The sequence below is a fragment of the Melospiza georgiana genome, chromosome 20 (genome assembly GCF_028018845.1).
Source record: "Melospiza georgiana isolate bMelGeo1 chromosome 20, bMelGeo1.pri, whole genome shotgun sequence".
Lineage (NCBI taxonomy): Eukaryota > Metazoa > Chordata > Aves > Passeriformes > Passerellidae > Melospiza > Melospiza georgiana.
Window position 1 is genome coordinate 2,759,440 of NC_080449.1, and position 18,205 is coordinate 2,777,644.

Here is an 18,205-nt window from a genome sequence, read left to right on the forward strand (position 1 = left end):
AGAGTTATCCTCACCCAAAGGAGGATTACAGGAGCCTTCCTCCTGCACCCTCCCACCCCAGACCACGTCCTGCTGGACCCCAGCAACCTAAAACTGCCCTAAAACTCACAGGCAACAGATCCAACAGGAGCTGCATGGCTCTCTAACCAAAATTCACACCTTCAGAAGAAGCCCCACTGAAAAATCAACCAATATTTCCTTCCTCCCTCCTCCTGTAGCTGATGAACTGAGCCAGCCTGGGGCTGCAGGCAGAGCTCTCCCCTGGGATTGAACACATCCAGGTGAGGAGCTGGAGCATTCTCCTTCTCCCCCACAGGGATGTCCCAGGAACAGGAATGAGCATCTCCCCTGCAGCTCCCTGGGGACCCCAGCACCTCTCCTTCCCTCCCTGCAGCCACCCCAGAGCTCCTGCTCCCACCACAGAGCTTATGGACCTCCTGCTCCCACCACAGAGCTCCTGCTCCCACCACAGAGCTTCTGGAGCTCCTGCTCCCACCCCAGAGCTCCTGGAGCTCCTGCTACCACCACAGATCCTTTGGAGCTTCTGTTCCCACCACAGAGCTTATGGACCTCCTGCTCCCACCCCAGAGCTTCTGGAGCTCCTTTTACCACCACAGAGCTTTTTGGAGCTCCTGCTCCCACCACAGAGCTTTTTGGAGCTCCTGCTCCCACCACAGAGCTTCTGGAGCTCCTTTTACCACCACAGAGCTTTTTGGAGCTCCTGATCCCACCACAGAGCTTTTTAGAGCTCCTGCTCCCACCCCAGAGCTTCTGGGGCTCCTTTTACCACCACAGAGCTTTTTGGAGCTCCTGCTCCCACCCAGAGCTTTTTGGAGCTCCTGCTCCCACCACAGAGCCTTTACCCTGGCACAGTGAGGGATGCCCAGCACCTTCCCAGGCAGAAATGAGCCAAAACACTCCTGACTGTGGCCCAGGGCAGATAAGGTCTGGTCCAAAGCAAACACACAAAGCTGCCCAGCATTACATATTCCATTAAGCATTAGGAAATAGCACATTTACTCCCAGATAAAGGCAGCAGAGCAGCCAGCCTGGGCTGGGAAGCCAGCTTGGCTGTTTACTGCTGGCTGGAGCAGCTGCCTCTGCTGGGGGCACCCTCATGACCTCAGAGCTTGTTTCCACCTCTAAGTGCATTAACCCTGACATTTTCCCTTTTCCCTTTTTCCTGGTTGCACTGGCAGATAACATCAAAGCTCAAGAGACAGCTCAGCACAGGCCAGATAAGATCTGTCTGGGCTGTTCAGGATTTGCTTTTGCTCTTATCCCTAAATCACCTCGTTCTATCAGAGGAAACAATCACCTGCACAGGTCCTGGCACAGAAACACACCCAAATGTCAGCTCTGTGCTGCCACACTTCATCCCTGCTCAGGCTAACTGATACCTCCCTCCCTCTGAACTTAACATTAAATAATTAAAAACAAATCCATAAAAATCCAAAATTTGCTACAGGAAGAAGCCCAAGCCTTTCAAATCCCACCCCACTGTAAGAACAAGTCCCCGTGGTCCAGCTCATCTTTTCACAGGACCCACAAACAGCAGGAAAGAGCTGCAATTATCCACAGAACAAAACATCCCCTGCAGCTGAGAGTGGAAAATTCTCCTGGTGCAGAGCTCCAGGGCTGGGAGCTCCCAAGGCAGGGGGGCCTGGCTCTCAGTGCTCCCTCCTGCCCCATAGCACTGCCCCATGGCTCTGCCAGCCCCACTCTGGGCTGTCTCTGGACACAGCCCCACCTCAGAGACAGCACCAAGTTTGCCAGACAGGGAATGCTGAGGGGTTCACATCCTCCAGGAGCTCAGCTCATCCTGAGGGCACCCAGCCAGGCCAGGGCAAGCACAGCCTCCCAAAGCTCCCAAATCCATCAGCAGACAGGGGGGATTTCCACATGGACCTGGATTCCTGCAGTGCCCAGCCCTGCCACCACCTCAGGCCACTCTTCCCACAGTCCAACCATCCCCAGGGAGCTCCCACACACACCTCTCACAGCTGTGGTTTGTGTTATGAGCTTATGTTTCAAAGGTTTTTTGAGGAGAGCTGGCCCAGAGACTTTGCAGCAGCCCTGGGCTTGAATATTCCCCAAATGTGGCACAGCTGCTGGCACTGATGTGAGGCACAGCCACCCTCACTCCTGGGGCACTGCAGGAGCCTCAGAGCAGGGGATCAGCTCTCCCAGCAAGGCCTCATGGATGAGAAGAACACGTGGGAAGCAGGATGTTCAGAGCTCTCACCCTGCCCTGGGAGATCCCCACCATCAGAACCCTCTGAGAGCTCCCCCAACCCCTCATGTGAGGCTCACCCCGGGCCCAGCTCCCCTCTGATTCTGGGTTCAGTGATCCCAAAGCCCCTGGGCTGCTCCTGCCCTCAACCCCAGCTCTGCAGGGCTGGCACAGGGAGCTGGTGGTGCCAGGAGGCCCAGCTGGGTGCCCTGAGCAGCTGTCCCAGCCCAGGCACACTCACCCACAGCGGTGCTGTCCTCCTGGTACACGGGCCTCAGCAGCTGTGGGGACAGAGACGGGGACACGGTCAGGCCCCAGGGACAGTGACACAACAGCTACAGAGGGTAACGTGCCAAACTCAGCCAGCCAAAGCACTTCAGAAAGGGGAAAAAATAATTTTTGCAGCAGAAAATGAGAGCAGTGAAGGACAGTATGGTCTTATGCAGTGGGAACACGGTCACCTGCAGCAGGCCTCAGGGACAGTGACACAGCCAGAACAGAGGTAAATGCCAAACCCAGCCAAGCCAAAGCAATTCAGAGAGGGGGGAAAATCATTTTTGCAGCAGAAAATGAGAGCAATGACTGACAGTGCGGTCTTGTGAAGTGGGAACAAAACAGTGGGCTGTGACTGTGAGCCCCACAGGTAATGGATGGAAGGGGTGCTAAAGGCAGCGCCAGATGGAGCCAAGGCTCTCTGGAACACTCCCCACGCCCCTGGGTGAGCCCTGAGGGGAGGCAGCAGGAAAATGCTTTAGGAAAACAGTGAAAGGGGACAGAGGTGTGGCTTGTAAAACGGGCAAGCATTTAGAGCTGATACTGGCTAAGGCTGAAGCAAGCCCAGCAGAGGCTGCAACCCCGGGCCTTGCACAGCCCGAACCGTACCTGGCTGCCGGGGTTCAGCGGCGCCAGGATGATGTAGTTCTGGTCGGCAGCCGAGGGCACCCGGGACAGGGCGGGCAGGGTGTTCGGGCCCCGCTTGCCCAGCTCCGTGTACCTGTCCCAGGTGTGCAGCCCCAGCCCCTCGGTGCCATCGTACAGGATGTGGCAGCTGCGGCGCTGCTCGGCCTGCGCGGGGCCGCTCTTCTCCCGCTTCTGCGGCGGGGACTGCAGGTCGTAGGCGGATTTGCAGGAGGAGCGGCGGGGCATGGCCTCGTGGGCCGGCTTCACCTGCGGCACCAGCCTCCACACCAGCAGGATGATCTCCGAGGGACAGTTCCTGCCACAGATGGGTGGGGAAATCAGGGCTGGAGCCCCGTGTGCTGCACCCAGCCCTGCAGCTTCCTCCCTCCAAAGCCTCTGCCCCTCTCCCGTGCTCCCCAGCCTCTCCTTCCTTCCTTTCCAGGGAATCCTTTCCTGCATCCTTCCTTCTCCAGGGAATCCTTTCCTGCATCCTTCCTTCCCCTCCAGGGAATCCTTTCCTGCATCCTTCCCCCTCCAGGGAATCCTTTCCTGCGTCCTTCTTTTTCCTCCAGGGAATCCTTTCCTGCATCCTTCCTTCTCCAGGGAATCTTTTCCTGCATCCTTCCTTCCCCTCCAAGAAATCCTTTCCTGTATCCTTCCTTCTCCAGGGAATCCTTTCCTGCATCCTTCCTTCTCCAGGGAATCTTTTCCTGCATCCTTCCTTCCCCTCCAAGAAATCCTTTCCTGCATCCTTCCTTCTCCAGGGAATCCTTTACTGCATCCTTCCTTTCCAATGAATCCTTTCCTGTATCCTTCCTTCTCCTCCAGGGAATCCTTTCCCAGTGTCCTGCATCCCTCAGATCTTTCCCCTTCCCTCAGTCCCTCAGTGCTCTCCCTGCCCTGGGGTTTTTGGGGAGCACTCACCGGATTTCATGTGCCAGCTCCACACATTTCCAGTGCTCCACAGGCTGCTCGTTCAGCTGCAGCACCGTGTCCAGCTGCTGCAGCCCTGCCTTCTCTGCTGGGCCACCTGAGAGGGACAAATTCCAGTCACTGCCAGGCAGGAGGGTGATGGGAGGGGAAGGAGAAGCCCTGGAGACCCCCAGAGAGCCCTACAGCTTGCAGCCCTCACTGCCCCAAACCCCATCTGACACCCACACCCGAAAATGAAATGGGGTCAGCCAACCTGGAGCTCCACCTTGGAGCACATCCACACACACAGAGCACCAGGACAGAGCCAGCAGTGCTCCCTCAGAGCTACTGCATGCAATCCCCATGTTTCCTGGGGTGCAATGGGGAGCAGCAGAGCACACTGGAGACACCAGTCCATCCCACAGATCCACAGCAAGAGGTTCTATTCAGGGAACTGAGGATTCCCACAGTCCTGATCCCCTCTGACCTGTTTTCCCCTCAAATGATTTCTGAAGGTCACCCACCCAGACAGTTCTCAGGTTGGAGAGGGAAGGGAACAAAATCTCTGCAAATTACTGCAAAACATTGCCAAAATAGTGGCACACTGCTAACCCAGGGGCCTCTGACCTCATTAGAGGCAACAGAGAATTCATCTAATGAAGTTTCTTGGAGGTACCCAGAGTCCTGCGAGGCGTGGGAGCTCCAGAATCACAACCAGCTCTGGGAAGCAAAAAAGGAGCAAGAACTCATTCAAATCAAGAGGGATGGAAAGGATCCAGTCTCTTACCAGAGTCCACAGCCTGGGAAGCAAAAAAGGAGCAAGAATTGATTCAGATCAAGAGGGATGGAAAGGATCCAGTCTCTTACCAGAGTCCACAGCCTGCACACGGACTGGGGCATCGCAGCAGATGGTGAAGCCAAAGCCGTCAGTGCCCCGAGGGATGGTGATCTGCAGGGAGACACCTGTCAGGTGGGAGAGCAGCCACTGGCTGTGATCATCCCTCCCACACTGCCCCACAGCCCTGGCAATGCTGGCACATGGCATTGGAGACGGGGAAGGGCTGTCCCTGACACCCCCAGGGTGGAATGGGGGCTAAAGGCAGTGCCAGATGGAGCCAAGGCTCTCTGGAACACCACAGGAGTGTTTGTTTAGCACACACTCTGCTCCCAGCCCTCCCAAGTGTAAGGAAAGGTCTGAGGAGCCATTGGAAAGGAAAACCTGGCAGTCTGGCCCTGACACTGACTTCTCTAAGCAAATCACTTAAACATTTCATTTCCTGTTGGAGAATACAGAAATAGCAGCACTCCCCTGCTCCGGAGGGAGCTCAGCATGCTCCTGTCCTCCAGACATCTGTGTGCATCACCCCTTCCCTGGGCTGAGAGTGTTTTCCCTCACTGAGTTTGGAGAGGATGGATGCTGGGTTGATTTAGGCTCATTTCTCCTCCTGATTCGAGGAGCATTGAGCTTATTAATAAAATTATCCTTATTTTTTGATGTTGGCTTCCAGCAGCAGCTCAGCGTGACAGATCCTCTAAATACCTGATTAGCCCCCAAGACATCAGTCAAGATGCTTGTTTTACTGACAGAGCAAAGAAAATTACAAATCCTACATCTGACCTGTATTATTTTGAGAACAAACAGGCAGAAGGAAGATGAGGAATTCAGCAGAAGTTGCCAAGGGGGTGATATTGTTCCTCACTCCTTTCATTTCCCTGCACCTTGTCCCTGTGTGATTGCTCAGCACAAAATCAGGCTTCAAAAGAGAAACTGGCTTGCCCTGGCAGGACCAAACACAGATCCAGTCCCATTGCACTATTTTTCTCTCTGGAGTTTGCTGGTTCCTCAAAGAGGTGGCACTGCACCTTTGAATGAACCAGGACTCCATGGTCCCTGTGAGTCCCTTCCAGCTCAGGATATTCCAGATCCTACAATTTCATCTCCAACACCTCAGGAGCCAGCCCAGCATCTCTCCCACCACAGAGACTCCACAGGCACTTCCCAGCCCAAGGTTTTCCCTGTGTCAGGTCTCCCACTCCTCCCTGAGCTGGCTGACCTTGCCCCCCACCTGCCCTGTGCCACTTCTCCCTGCTGATGCTCCTCACCTCCCACCACCATGCCTATCACAGGCAGTCATTGCTCATTTTTTGCCCATTTTTTGCCCATTTTTGCCCATTTTTGCTGCCATGCACAGAAACTAAAGAACTATGAGCATCTGCCACGAGCTGGGAGGTGGGTGGGGAGGCTTGATGTACCCAAACTTTGCCAAAAAACGCAGAGGAAATTTTCAAAATAAAGACTTAAGGAGCTCTAAGAGACAAGGCAGAGTCAGTTGTTATCCAGCCAAGGCAGAGCAGCTTTCCTGCACGAGGTGGTCACCACAGCCCTGGCAAGGAGGGGGCAGTTGGGTTTGGAATTCTGCAGCTTTTGTAATTCCCAGTGTCTGCTGTCCCCCACAGCAGCTTTGGAATAACCTGAACCATGAGCTCAGGAGCACAGGGAGAAGCTGACCCTGAGCTGGGAATCCCAGTCCAGACCACAGAGAGAATATTTATTTGAAATGCAGGAGAATGGGACCTGCACATGGAAAAGCAGCAGCTGGCATTGTGCACTGGGAGAACTGGAACCAGCACAGTGAGCTACTCACAGGAAACAAGTGCTGGGGGCTCCCAAAAACACTAAAATAATTTTAAAAGAGCTTCTGCTTCTTCTCTAATAAGGGGGAAATTAAGACAACACCTTGCAGCTCACCACTGTTACCGTCAGCATGCTACCTGCAAGTTGTACAATAAATTTATTTTTATATTTGCATGTATTTCTATATTTTAATAATTTATATATATTTAAAAAGCACCCCTCCCTGCCCATTTCTCCACTGCAGCAACAAGCAGAGATGAGCCACAGGCACCCATGTGAAGATGCTTTCCTTCTACCCTCACTGTAATTTACAAATTGTAACAATATCAAGTCAACGCCTCACAAACAGCACCCACAGAGTCCATTTGTCAGGTTATGCCCTTTTCTGACCCAGAGATGGGGCAATTGAGAGGCATTTTAAAAACTTTTATTCCATTTTCAGTCTCATGTGAAGGGTGAGACAATAGAGATGTTATAATACACACCATCACAAACAGAAGCTAATTATTTCCTAATTACAATACATTATAAGTGTTTCTTGGCCTATCAACTTTTTGCCACACCATGCTGTAAATGCCTCAAAGCCAATTATCTAAAATTATCCTTCATGGGCCCCACTACAATGCATCTTTCATAGTTCTATTTCTCCAAAGTATCCAGTCTTATTTACAAGGCCATGCTTTGAAACTTATTTCTAGCTCCATTCCTCTCACAACGTCTGTCCTATTCCATGACATTTCTACACCAGCATTTCTTATCTCAAAGTTTATATACTATGTGAGCTTTCTGTCAAGCTTTAAGAATCCTCTACAAATCCATTCCCCATATCCAGCCATAGAAATGCATTCCCCACATGCAGCCCTACAAATCCATTGCCCACATCCAGCCCTACAAATCCATTCACCACATGCAGCCCAACAAATCCATTTGCCACATGCAGCCCTACATAATCCATTCTCCATATCCAGCCCTACAAATCCATTCCCCACATCCAGCCCTACATAATCCATTCCCTATATCCAGCCCTACAAATGCATTCACCATATCCAGCCCTACAGACCCATTCCCCACATCCAGCCATAGAAATCCATTCCCCACATGCAGTCCTACAAATCCACTCCCCACATCCAGCCCTACAAATCCATTGGCTACATCCAGCCCTACAGATTCACTCCTCACATCCAGCCCTACAAATCCATTCCCCACATCCAGCCATAGAAATCCATTCCCCACATCCAGCCATAGAAATCCATTTGCCACATCCAGCACTACAAATCCACTCCCTATATCCAGCCCTACAATTCCATTCCCTATATCCAGCCCTATAAATCCATTCCTCACATCCAGCCATAGAAATCCATTCCCCACATCCAGCCCTACAAATGCATTGGCCACATCCAGCCCTACAAATCCATTCCCTATATCCAGCCCTACAAATCCATTCACCACATCCAGCCCTACAAATCCATTCCCTATATCCAGCTCTACAAATCCATTCCCCACATCCAGCCCTACAAATCCATTCCCCATACCCAGTCCTACAAATCCACTCCCCACATCCAGCCCTACAAACCCATTGGCTACATCCAGCCCTACAGATTCACTCCTCACATCCAGCCCTACAAATCCATTCCCCACATCCAGCCCTACAAATCCATTCCCCACATCCAGCCATAGAAATCCATTTGCCACATCCAGCGCTACAAATCCATTCCCTATATCCAGCCCTACAATTCCATTGCCCACATCCAGCCATAGAAATCCACTCCCTATATCCAACCATACAAATCCATTCCCCACATCCAGCCCTACAAATCCATTCCCTATATCCGACCCTACAAATCCACTGCTCACATCCAGCCATGGCAAGAGAGCTGCCAGGCTCTCAGGGATCTCCCAGGCTCTCAGGGACCTGCCAGGCTCTCAGGGATCTGCCAGGCTCTCAGGGATCAGCCCCAGGGTGGGTGCAGGGATACAGACCTGCCGGTACCGCGGCTCCGAGCACACCTTGCAGAGCCCATGGAAGCGGTTCATGGCTGTGCCCCCCGAGCCCATGAAAACCCCGCAGCTCCCGCGGCTCTCCCGGACTGCTGGCTCTGGAAGGAGCCCCAGTCACGCTGGCATGACCGCCCATGGGAACCCAGCTCCCGAGAAGAATGGCAGGAAGCCACCTTTCACCTCCCCGGCCCCTGCGAGCGCTGTATGCCGCTCCACGATAAGCCAGAGGCTTCCTGAAAGCCCTCACTGACGAGGAAGGGAGAGAGTTTTATATTAAAATTCCTGTCAACTCTTTAGTATTCCCCAGTCCCAGCTCTGTTGATGTGGCTTTTGTTCCCGTGGCATTCTTGGGGCGCACGGAGCGCTTTGTTATTGCGACGTTCTCACAAACACTTGGAGGATGTTTGAGCGGCGTTTCACAGGACTGGCTGTGAGAGCCTCGCTCCATGAAGGACATGACTCCACACTCATAAAAAAATCAGAGGTTTGGGTTTGTAGAAGCAAAAAAAAAAAAAACCCAAGAAAAAGTTTGTTTTTGAAAGCACAGACCCAGAGGATATGCACGTCCCTGTGCTTTGTGCTCACAAAGTCACCGAGGGGGAAGCACCGAGGTCAACTGAGCTGCATCCATGGTGGAATTTGGAATTAAAGGCCAAGAGGAGCTCTGAGCACAGGCAGCAGCAGGGCTCAGCTGCCCCTCTGCCAGAGTTGGGAGATGGGGTTCCAACAGGAGAGAACACCCTCCACACTCCTACAGGGGGATGTTAAAGGAGGGAAGGCTGGAGGGAACCCAAAATCCCGGTTCTCCTGCACAGTAACCAGGTGGCAGGGCCAGGCAGGGAGCTGAGGAGCCTCAGCACTGCCAGGAGAGCCATGGTGGCAGAGCCATCAGAGCATTGTCAGGGCAGCCACAGTGCCAGGCTGGGGCTGGAGGAGGAGGAGCAGCTTTCCTTCCCAGCCAGCTCTGCTCAAGCCAGAGGCGACTGCCGGAGAGGAAGGGAGGAGAGGGGCGCTGGCTTTGTTTGTCTTGCTCAGCCCTGTGCTGTAAAACAAATAACTGCAAATGCAGCTGAGGGAAGCGCGGGGAAGGGCGGAATTCGGCACAGATAAATCACGGGGCCGCCCGAGCCCCGTTTCCGATGCAAACCATGTGTTTGTGTTCCCATTTCCCATCCTTGCCTCTCCTATAAATCACCCAGGCTCCACCGTGGGCCTTTCCCTTCCCAGAGCACACGGTCCTGGAAGGAGGAGAGGAGCAGACGTGTCCAAGGAGCCACAGAACCGGGCAGGGCCCGTGGGGTGGGGCAGGAGCCTGCCAGCCCAGCCCTGCCAGCCCAGGCACTGCTGGGGCTTTGGCTGGAGTGGGAATACTCTGGAAAACAGGAGATCCCTGGGGCAATGGGGGTCAGCACCCAAATCACCAGCTGGGGCCTGGCAGGGGTAACAAATTGCCTGTGACAGCCATGGTGTGACAGGGAGGTGACAGAGCTCCCTCATTCCAGCATCAACCCCACTAAAACACTGTCCCTTGGTGTAGCCATGATGTTTTCTGAAAAATCTTTTCCTTAGCATTTTTTCTCCTGAGAAGCTGAAAGGCCTCAGGAACAAAATGTAAACAATGATTATCTGCTGCTGTGGAATGCAACAGGTGCATCTGTGATTGATCTCATGTGGTTGTTTCTAATTAATGGCCAATCACAGTTCAGCTGGCTCAGACACAAAGCCCGAGCCACAAGCCTTTGTTATCATTCTTTTTCTATTCTTAGCCAGCCTTCTGATTAAATCCTTTCTTCTATTCTTTTAGTATAGTTTTGATATAATATATATCATAAAATAATAAATCAAGCCTTCTGAAACATGGAGTCAACATTCTCATCTCTTCCCTCAGCCTGGGACCCCTGTGCACACCACCACACCTTGGTTCCCTGAAAACCCCTCAGGCAGGCACTGACCCCACATGTTCCCCGTGCTGTGGGTCACAGCCCTGTCACACCCACCTTCAGCTGCTGCAGGCTCACAGCGTCCTGCCTCTCCTGGGCTGCACCTTGACTTCCTGGCTTGACTTCTGAAATGATTTTTAAAACATTTTTTTAAAAAGGAAAAGTCCCCATGAGTGTGACAGCACATCTGACAAGCCCACACTGCACATGGACCTTTACATGGCATGGGCACATGCCCCCAGGCACACCTGGGACAGGCACTGCTGCCCACCCTGACCTGTGCCAGCCTCTGCTCCTCCATCCCTGGCAAGACCAAGGCAGCAGAAAAAGCCCCCAAACATCCAGCCCAGACCCCAGGGACAAAGAGAGAGTGGCCACAGCAATGAGCCCCAAGTCTGAGAGGCAGGAGGCAGCATGAGGACAAGCCAAGCAAGAGAGAGAGGGACATGGCTGCAGGGCTGGGGTCCCCAAAGAGCTCCAGAAGCGAGGCTGAAGGGGAGAGCAGGGACTGCTGAACCAGCCAAAATCCCCACCCCACAAAGATTTTGGGATGCCAGGGCCCACTGAGCACCACAGGGCAGAGCAGTGCCCACAGGGCAGAGCAGTGCCCACAGGGTGAATGGGGCTGGGGCTGCTCCACACACGGGCTCAGACACAGCAGTGACTGCTCCTGCAAGCCTTGCCAACACCCCTGGGACATTCCTGTGCTGGGACACACCTGAGCTCTGCTTCAGCCTCCTCATGGCCACCTTCAGGTGCTTGGTCCTGCCCAGGTCCTCCCCGAGGAGATAATACCAGCCACTGATCTCCTGTGGGGAGGGAAGCAGCTGTGCATCAGGGCAGATGTGCATGCAGGGTAGCCGTGCATGCAGGGCAGCTGCTCTGCCCCCTGCACCCATCCAGGGCAGGAGCTGCCCCAGCTACAGCCCCAGAGGTGCCCAGATTTGCTCACACACACAGAGCCCACAGTCCTGCTCAGCCACTGCTAAAATTCCATCCTCCCTGAAAGGGGGAATGAGCAACACTGAAGCACCAAGACTCCAGGATTTTACTGAAGCACCAAGATTTCAGGTTTTTAGAGGGATATCCAGCAGATTCCAGGTTTTTAGAGGGATATCCAGCAGATTCCAGGTTTTCAGAGGGATATCCAGCAGGATCATGCAGCAGCCAGGGCACAGGACCTCATCTCAGCCTTGCTGAGACCCTGTGAGCACCAAACTGTTTTTAAAAAGCTGCCCCTCATTTGTCCAAATTTCAGAGGAGGCCATGCTTCACCCACCTCTCAGGAGACCACCACCAGCTCCTTTTTGTGTCCTGCTATGCAGAAAACATCCACACCTCAGCTGTGAAACTTTAAAAAATCAGGGAGCTTTTGGACAACGCCGTCAGGCACTGGGTGGGATTGTCTGTGCAGGAGCTGGGCTTAATGCTCCCTGTGGAGATAATCTGTGACTCTCTGAGCTCAGGGGATGTATTAATGCTTCCATGAAACCCCTGCAGCCTGCTGAGACATTCTGCTGCCCAGGGACAGAACTGGGCACTGGGATGGAGCATTCCCATGGGATGGAGCATTTCCTTGGGATGAAGAGCTCCCATAGGATGAAGAGTTCCCTTAACATGGAGCACTCCCATGGCATGAAGGGTTCCCTTGGGATGAAGGGTTCCCCTGGGATGGAGCATTCCCATGGGATGGAGCATTCCTCTAGGATGAAGAGCTCCCTTAGGATGGAGCATTCCCCCGGGATGGAGCATTCCTCTAGGATGAAGAGTTCCCTTAGGATGGAGCATTCCCCCGGGATGGAGCGTTCCCAGGCTGCGGCGCTCGCTGTGAGCCCTGCCCGGGCAGCAGAGCCGGCTGTACTGACCAGCAGCAGCCAGGCTGGGGCAGCAGCACTGTGACCAAACCCTCGGCAGCAGGGCCCGGGATTCTGGCACAGAGCTCCTGCAGGAACAGCCAAAAAAACCTCTGTGGCTGCCCTGTGCCCATCAGCACACTGCTGGGAATCGGGCAGACTCCTGAGTGTGTCCCACGGGTCAGATGTGACCCGTGCCAGCCTGGCCCCATGTCCTGTGTCCCCCCCCCGCTGCAAACTGGGGGGGAGGGACAGCTCTGTGCACCCCCAATCGCTGCCACTCTGTGCCCCTGCCAAAGGGATTGACACCCCCTGTGCCAGGATCCCTGCTTGAACAGCCTCCCCACCACCCCGGCACCCACACCAGCCCCAGCCTCACACTGCCCATCCACACTGGGAATGGGAGCAGGGAACTCCCCAGGCACCTTCTCCCACCATGGGAAAAGCCTTTTCATCCACCCAGAGAGCCCCGAGAGCCCCGAGAGCCCTGGCCCAGCCCCACAGCCCTGCCCCAGCCCCACAGCCTGCGCTGGGACACAGAGGTACCTTCTCCAGGGACAGGAGGGACTTCACACCAAAGCTCATGCAGCCAATGAGTTCACTCTGCCTGCAGGACAAACCAGAGTTCAGGGACTGTCAGCAAACGCCTGTTGGAGCAACAGATCCCCCCTGGTTTCATCCCAACCATCCCTGCCCATGCTGGTGCCAGGCAGTGCCCAGGACATGCCCCTGGTGTGAGCACACCTGCAGGGCAAGGAGGAGCTGGGCTGGAGCCCCCTGGTCACCTCCAGCTCACCTGGTGCTGGCAGGAGCTTGGCCAAGGTGGCATTGCTGGGCTGGCAGCACAGCCTGCAAGGTGCCAGCCCCCTGTGCCCCCCCTGCACTGTCCCCACAGGGAGGGCAGGTCCCAGCCCATCCCAGCCCCACCTGGCTTTGGCCAACAGTGCAGGCACGAGTGGCCTCAGGGGTTTAAATGCTGGAGGCCACCAGGCAGCACCAGCAGAGTGGCAAGGGCAGGGTTTGCTGCCCGTGATGCTCCCCAGCACTGGCTGCCCACGAGTGTGACCAGCTGGGACATCCCTGGCCCAAGGCCTTGAGCAGAGCAGCCCTGAGGTCAGGGCCAGCCCTCAGGCCCTGGAGGAGCTCACACGGGGTGACCAGGGCAGGGGACAGGGTCTCTGCCACAGCAGCCCCACCTGAAAAGGATCCTCTGACAGCTGGCAACCCCTTACCTGGAATTGCTCTCTCTGTTCCAGACTGTGACCAGGAGCCGCTTCTGCTCATCCTCCTCCTTCACGGGGCTGTAACAGGAGGGCACAGCCCATCAGCCCCCCCAGGAGCACCCAGCAAGGGCTGCCCTCACAGCCACAGCCTCCTCACAGCCAGGTGTTCTCCCCCAGCCCCTGCACAGAGCCCTGCAGCACCTCCCCAAGGAGCAATCTGCTCACCCTGACAGCTGCAAGGGGATGGGACCCCTCCTGGGCAGGTGTGGGGACACCACTCACGTGGCTTCAGGGGGAAATAATCTTGCAGGAAGACACATCCAGCACCAAAGGGTAAATAAATGCAAGGAACAAGCCCCAATTCATGCAGTGAGAGCAGCACCCTGTGCCAAACCCAGCCCTGCATGGGTCAGAGGGCTGGCACAGCCCCTGTCACCAGCAGGGACAAGCTCTACTCAAACACTAAGCCATGCACTCTTCCCCATGCAGAGACGTGCTGGAGCTGTAGGAAACCCTTTTACCTTCCTCAGTCACACCACTGCAGGTGCCAGGTTGGGAAATGCAGAGTGTTTGTCCAACTCCTGCACAGCAAGAAGGTCTGAGCATGCAGGAGCAGCAGTGCCATGCTGGGTGTGCTGAGAGCTCTGCCCAAAAGTTCAAGGCACTCCAGCCACAAAAAGCAGCAGAATAATGTCTGTCACTCCTCATCTCAGCAGCAGGGCTGCTCAGGCGTGCTCAGTGTTTATTAGAGATCACAAAGCAGAAGCAAACACAGGGCTGTGGCGTGGGGAGGGAGCCCTGGGACAGTGGCACGGGCTCTGTGTGACACGGGGATGGCCCAGAGCTGCCCCTGCCCTGCCATACTCACAACACAAAGTGCTCATGGAACACAGGGTTTTTGCTGTCTGGCACTGTCTTCGTCTTCTGCCTGCACTTGCAGCCAGCATCTGGCACAATGGACATCTTTGGGAGGAAAACAAGCAGGGTTAACATTCCCAGAGCACACCCCAGCTGCCCTGGCAGGACACTGGCACAGGCACTGGGATGGATGGCTGAGCTCAAAGATCCTGCTGAGCCCATGCTAAGGCTGGCTGGGATCACCCCACCCTTCTCCTGCCAGGTAATTGCATTTCAAACCCCTCGGGGCAGGGGAGGGAGGGAACAGAGCAGAACAATCAGGAGTGATGCACACGAGTGTGGCTGGCTGGGTCTGACCCACAGCCCTGTCAGGAGCTGCCTCCTGCACTGTGCCCATCCCAGCATCACCCACCCTGTGCCAGCAGACACCCCCAGCAGGCCTGGGGCACCCTCTGGGGGGTTCTTGCAAGGAATGGTTGGCACAGCCCTCAGCAGGGTCCTGCCCTCCCCTTTTCTGCTTCACCCAGACACTGCCAACAAAACCCATGAGCTGTCCCTGCATACTGGGGATGCTCTTCCAGAGCAGGATGGAGAAAGGAGGGGAAGGGAAGAACAGTGCAGAGCAAGCTTGGAGGAACCAACCCCAAAATTGTCCCCCAAAAAGCACAAAGGTCCCTGAGCAAAGCCCCAGGAGCACCCACCTTCACATAGGAGTTGCACACACGGCACTCTGCTCCCATCAGAGCTTTGGCTTCCATGACTGGAAAGGAAATGAAATGTTCACATCCCAGAGCAGCAGGGGAGGCATCTCCTGCCCCACAGCCCTCTGCTGCCCAGGCTGGTCCCTCACACAGGGGCAGGGGTTGATGGTTTCCCTCTAACCCACCCGTGCTATAAATGCACCCGGGCTGAGCTGGGGCAGAGCACTTCAGCATCCGGGTGGCACAAACTGCAATTCCCCGTGCCCGACCTCCCCTGGAACCAAACACATCCTCCAGTTAAACACCAATGGCCCTTCCTGGCACTGCCCTGGCACTACCCTGGCACGGCTGTGACACTGCCCTGGCGCTGACACTGCCTTGGCACTGCACTGCCACTGCCTTGGCACTGCCCCACACTGCTTGGCCCCGCTGCCTCAGCCCCACTGCTGGGACCCTGAGGCTGCCTGGGGCAAGGCATGTGCCAGGGATGTGCCAGGATGTGCCAGGGGCATGCCAGGGATGTGCATGGGATGTGCCAGGGATGGGCTAGGATGTGCCAGGATGTGCAAGGGATGTGCCAGGGGTGTGCCAGGGATGTGTCGGGATATGGCAGGGATGTGTTGGGATGTGCCAGGATATGCAAGAGATGTGCAAGGGATGTACCAGGGATGTGCCAGGGGTGTCCCAGGGATGTGCCAGGGGTGTGCCAGGGATGTGTCGGGATATGGCAGGGATGTGTTGGGATGTGCCAGGGGCGTGCCAGGGATGTATATGGGATGTGCCAGGCCTGTGCCCAGGATGTGCCAGGGGCATGCCCGGGATGTGCCAGGGATGTGTTAGGGCTGTGTCAGGGATGTACCAGGGATGTGTCGGGATGTGCCAGGGGTGTGCCAGGGGTGTGCCAGGGATGTGTCGGGATATGGCAGGGATGTGTTGGGATGTGCCAGGGGCGTGCCAGGGATGTGTATGGGATGTGCCAGGCCTGTGCCCAAGATGTGCCAGGGGCATGCCCGGGATGTGCCAGGGATGTGTTAGGGCTGTGTCAGGGATGTGCCAGGGATGTCGGGATGTACCAGGGATGTGCCAAGGGTGTGTTGGAATGTGTTGGGATGTGCCAGGACAAGACCCCACCACTCACACCCAGCTCACACTGGGGCTCCTCCAGATGGAGGGATTTGGGGTAAAGCCTGTGCCAGACCCCCAGACAGGTTTCCCAAAAAAAAAAAAGAGATAATTCTGACACTCCCATTGGCCTCTCTGACAATCACCATCAAAACACCTTTATTGAAGAAATACTGCTGATGTTAAAAATGCAGCATTTGGAGGCAACAGAAGAGTTTGGAAATCCTGGCAAATATGGCAAAAGAGTTCTGGCAGAGACGAAGCATTCCAGACTTTCCTTTCCTTTGTATTTGCCTTTTTTCTCTTCATGTGGAATAAAAGTAATTTATACACATAGGTGGAAACACATGGAAGAAATTTCAGTTTGGTCTCTTAATCAGAGATCTCCCAGTTGTGCCACTGCACCACAGGGCTGTTCCCACCAGGACCAAGAAGGAGGAGCGTGCAGTGCTGTCCCACCCCAGCCCAGGGATGCCCAGGGCACACTCACCGTGCAGCGCCAGCGCCCGGCCCCGCGCCTCGATGGACAGCTTCAGCTGGCCTGGGGACACAGGGGACACAGGGGACAGGCTGAGGGATGGACAGCTTCAGCTGGCCTGGGGACACAGGGGACACAGGGGACAGGCTGAGGGATGGACAGCTTCAGCTGGCCTGGGGACACAGGGGACACAGGGGACACAGGGGACACAAGGGACACAGGGGACACAAGGGACAGGCTGAGGGGTGGACAGCTTCAGCTGGCCTGGGGACACAAGGGACAGGCTGAGGGGTGGACAGCTTCAGCTGGCCTGGGGACACGGGGGACACAGGGGACAGGCTGAGGGGTGGACAGCTTCAGCTGGCCTGGGGACACAGGGGACACAGGGGACAGGCTGAGGGGTGGACAGCTTCAGCTGGCCTGGGGACACAGGGGACACAGGGGACAGGCTGAGGGATGGACAGCTTCAGCTGGCCTGGGGACACAGGGGACACAGGGGACAGGCTGAGGGATGGACAGCTTCAGCTGGCCTGGGGACACAGGGGACACAGGGGACACAGGGGACACAGGGGACACAGGGGACACAGGGGACACAGGGGACAGGCTGAGGGGTGGACAGCTTCAGCTGGCCTGGGGACACAGGGGACACAGGGGACACAGGGGACACAGGGGACAGGCTGAGGGGCACGCTGAGGGACCCAGCCACCCCTCAGCTGCAGGGCTCACACAGGGCCAGGCACATCCTGCCCTCCCCCAGCTCACAGAGGCTCAGGCTGGAGATCAGCACTGCCAGCCCTGGTGCCAGCCCTGGGCAGGAGAGCAGAGTGTGCCCTGCTGGGCGAGGGCACAGCACCCAGGGCACTGCTCTGCCAGCCTGCTCACACCCATCCCCTCGCTTTTCCGTGCACTGGCAGCTCTGCATCAGCCCTGAAATCCCCCCAAAGGCCCAGACTGACAGAGGGCTCAGCCCAGGGTGACTTCAGGGTCGGGGTGTGATGGTTACAGGGTGCAGGGTGAGCTGCTTCCCCTCTGGGTGTGATGGTTATGGGGTGTGATGGTTATGGGGTGTGATGGCTATGGGGTGTGATGGCTATGGGGTGTGATGGTTACAGGGTGCAGGATAAGCTGCTCCCCTCTGGGTGTGATGGTTGCAGGGTGTGATGGTTACAGGGTGCAGGGTGAGCTGCTCCCCTCTGGGTGTGATGGTTACAGGGTGTGATGGTTATGGGGTGCAGGGTGAGCTGCTCCCCTCTGGGTGTGATGGTTATGGGGTGTGATGGCTATGGGGTGTGATGGTTACAGGGTGTGATGGTTACGGGGTGTGATGGTTACAGGGTGTGATGGTTACAGGG

General features: G+C 55.7%; 1 protein-coding gene across 2 annotated transcripts in view; it reads right to left on the reverse strand.

Moving 5' to 3' along the window:
* Positions 1–18,205, reverse strand: part of RGS3 (regulator of G protein signaling 3) — an 81,563-nt gene that overhangs the window by 58,741 nt on the left and 4,617 nt on the right. The window contains exons 2-12 of one of the 2 annotated variants that reach the window (XM_058038003.1): positions 16,866–16,916; positions 15,254–15,312; positions 14,563–14,657; positions 13,704–13,772; positions 13,018–13,078; positions 11,337–11,427; positions 10,851–10,878; positions 4,913–5,046; positions 4,058–4,163; positions 3,116–3,449; positions 2,475–2,514 (exon numbers count right to left, since the gene is read on the reverse strand). In XM_058038003.1, the coding sequence (XP_057893986.1) occupies positions 2,475–2,514; positions 3,116–3,449; positions 4,058–4,163; positions 4,913–5,046; positions 10,851–10,878; positions 11,337–11,427; positions 13,018–13,078; positions 13,704–13,772; positions 14,563–14,657; positions 15,254–15,312; positions 16,866–16,916 (1,068 nt within the window). Of the gene's footprint in view, positions 1–2,474; positions 2,515–3,115; positions 3,450–4,057; positions 4,164–4,912; positions 5,047–8,660; positions 8,725–10,850; positions 10,879–11,336; positions 11,428–13,017; positions 13,079–13,703; positions 13,773–14,562; positions 14,658–15,253; positions 15,313–16,865; positions 16,917–18,205 lie in introns of those variants that run through there. The other variant, XM_058038005.1, reaches the window with a different exon arrangement.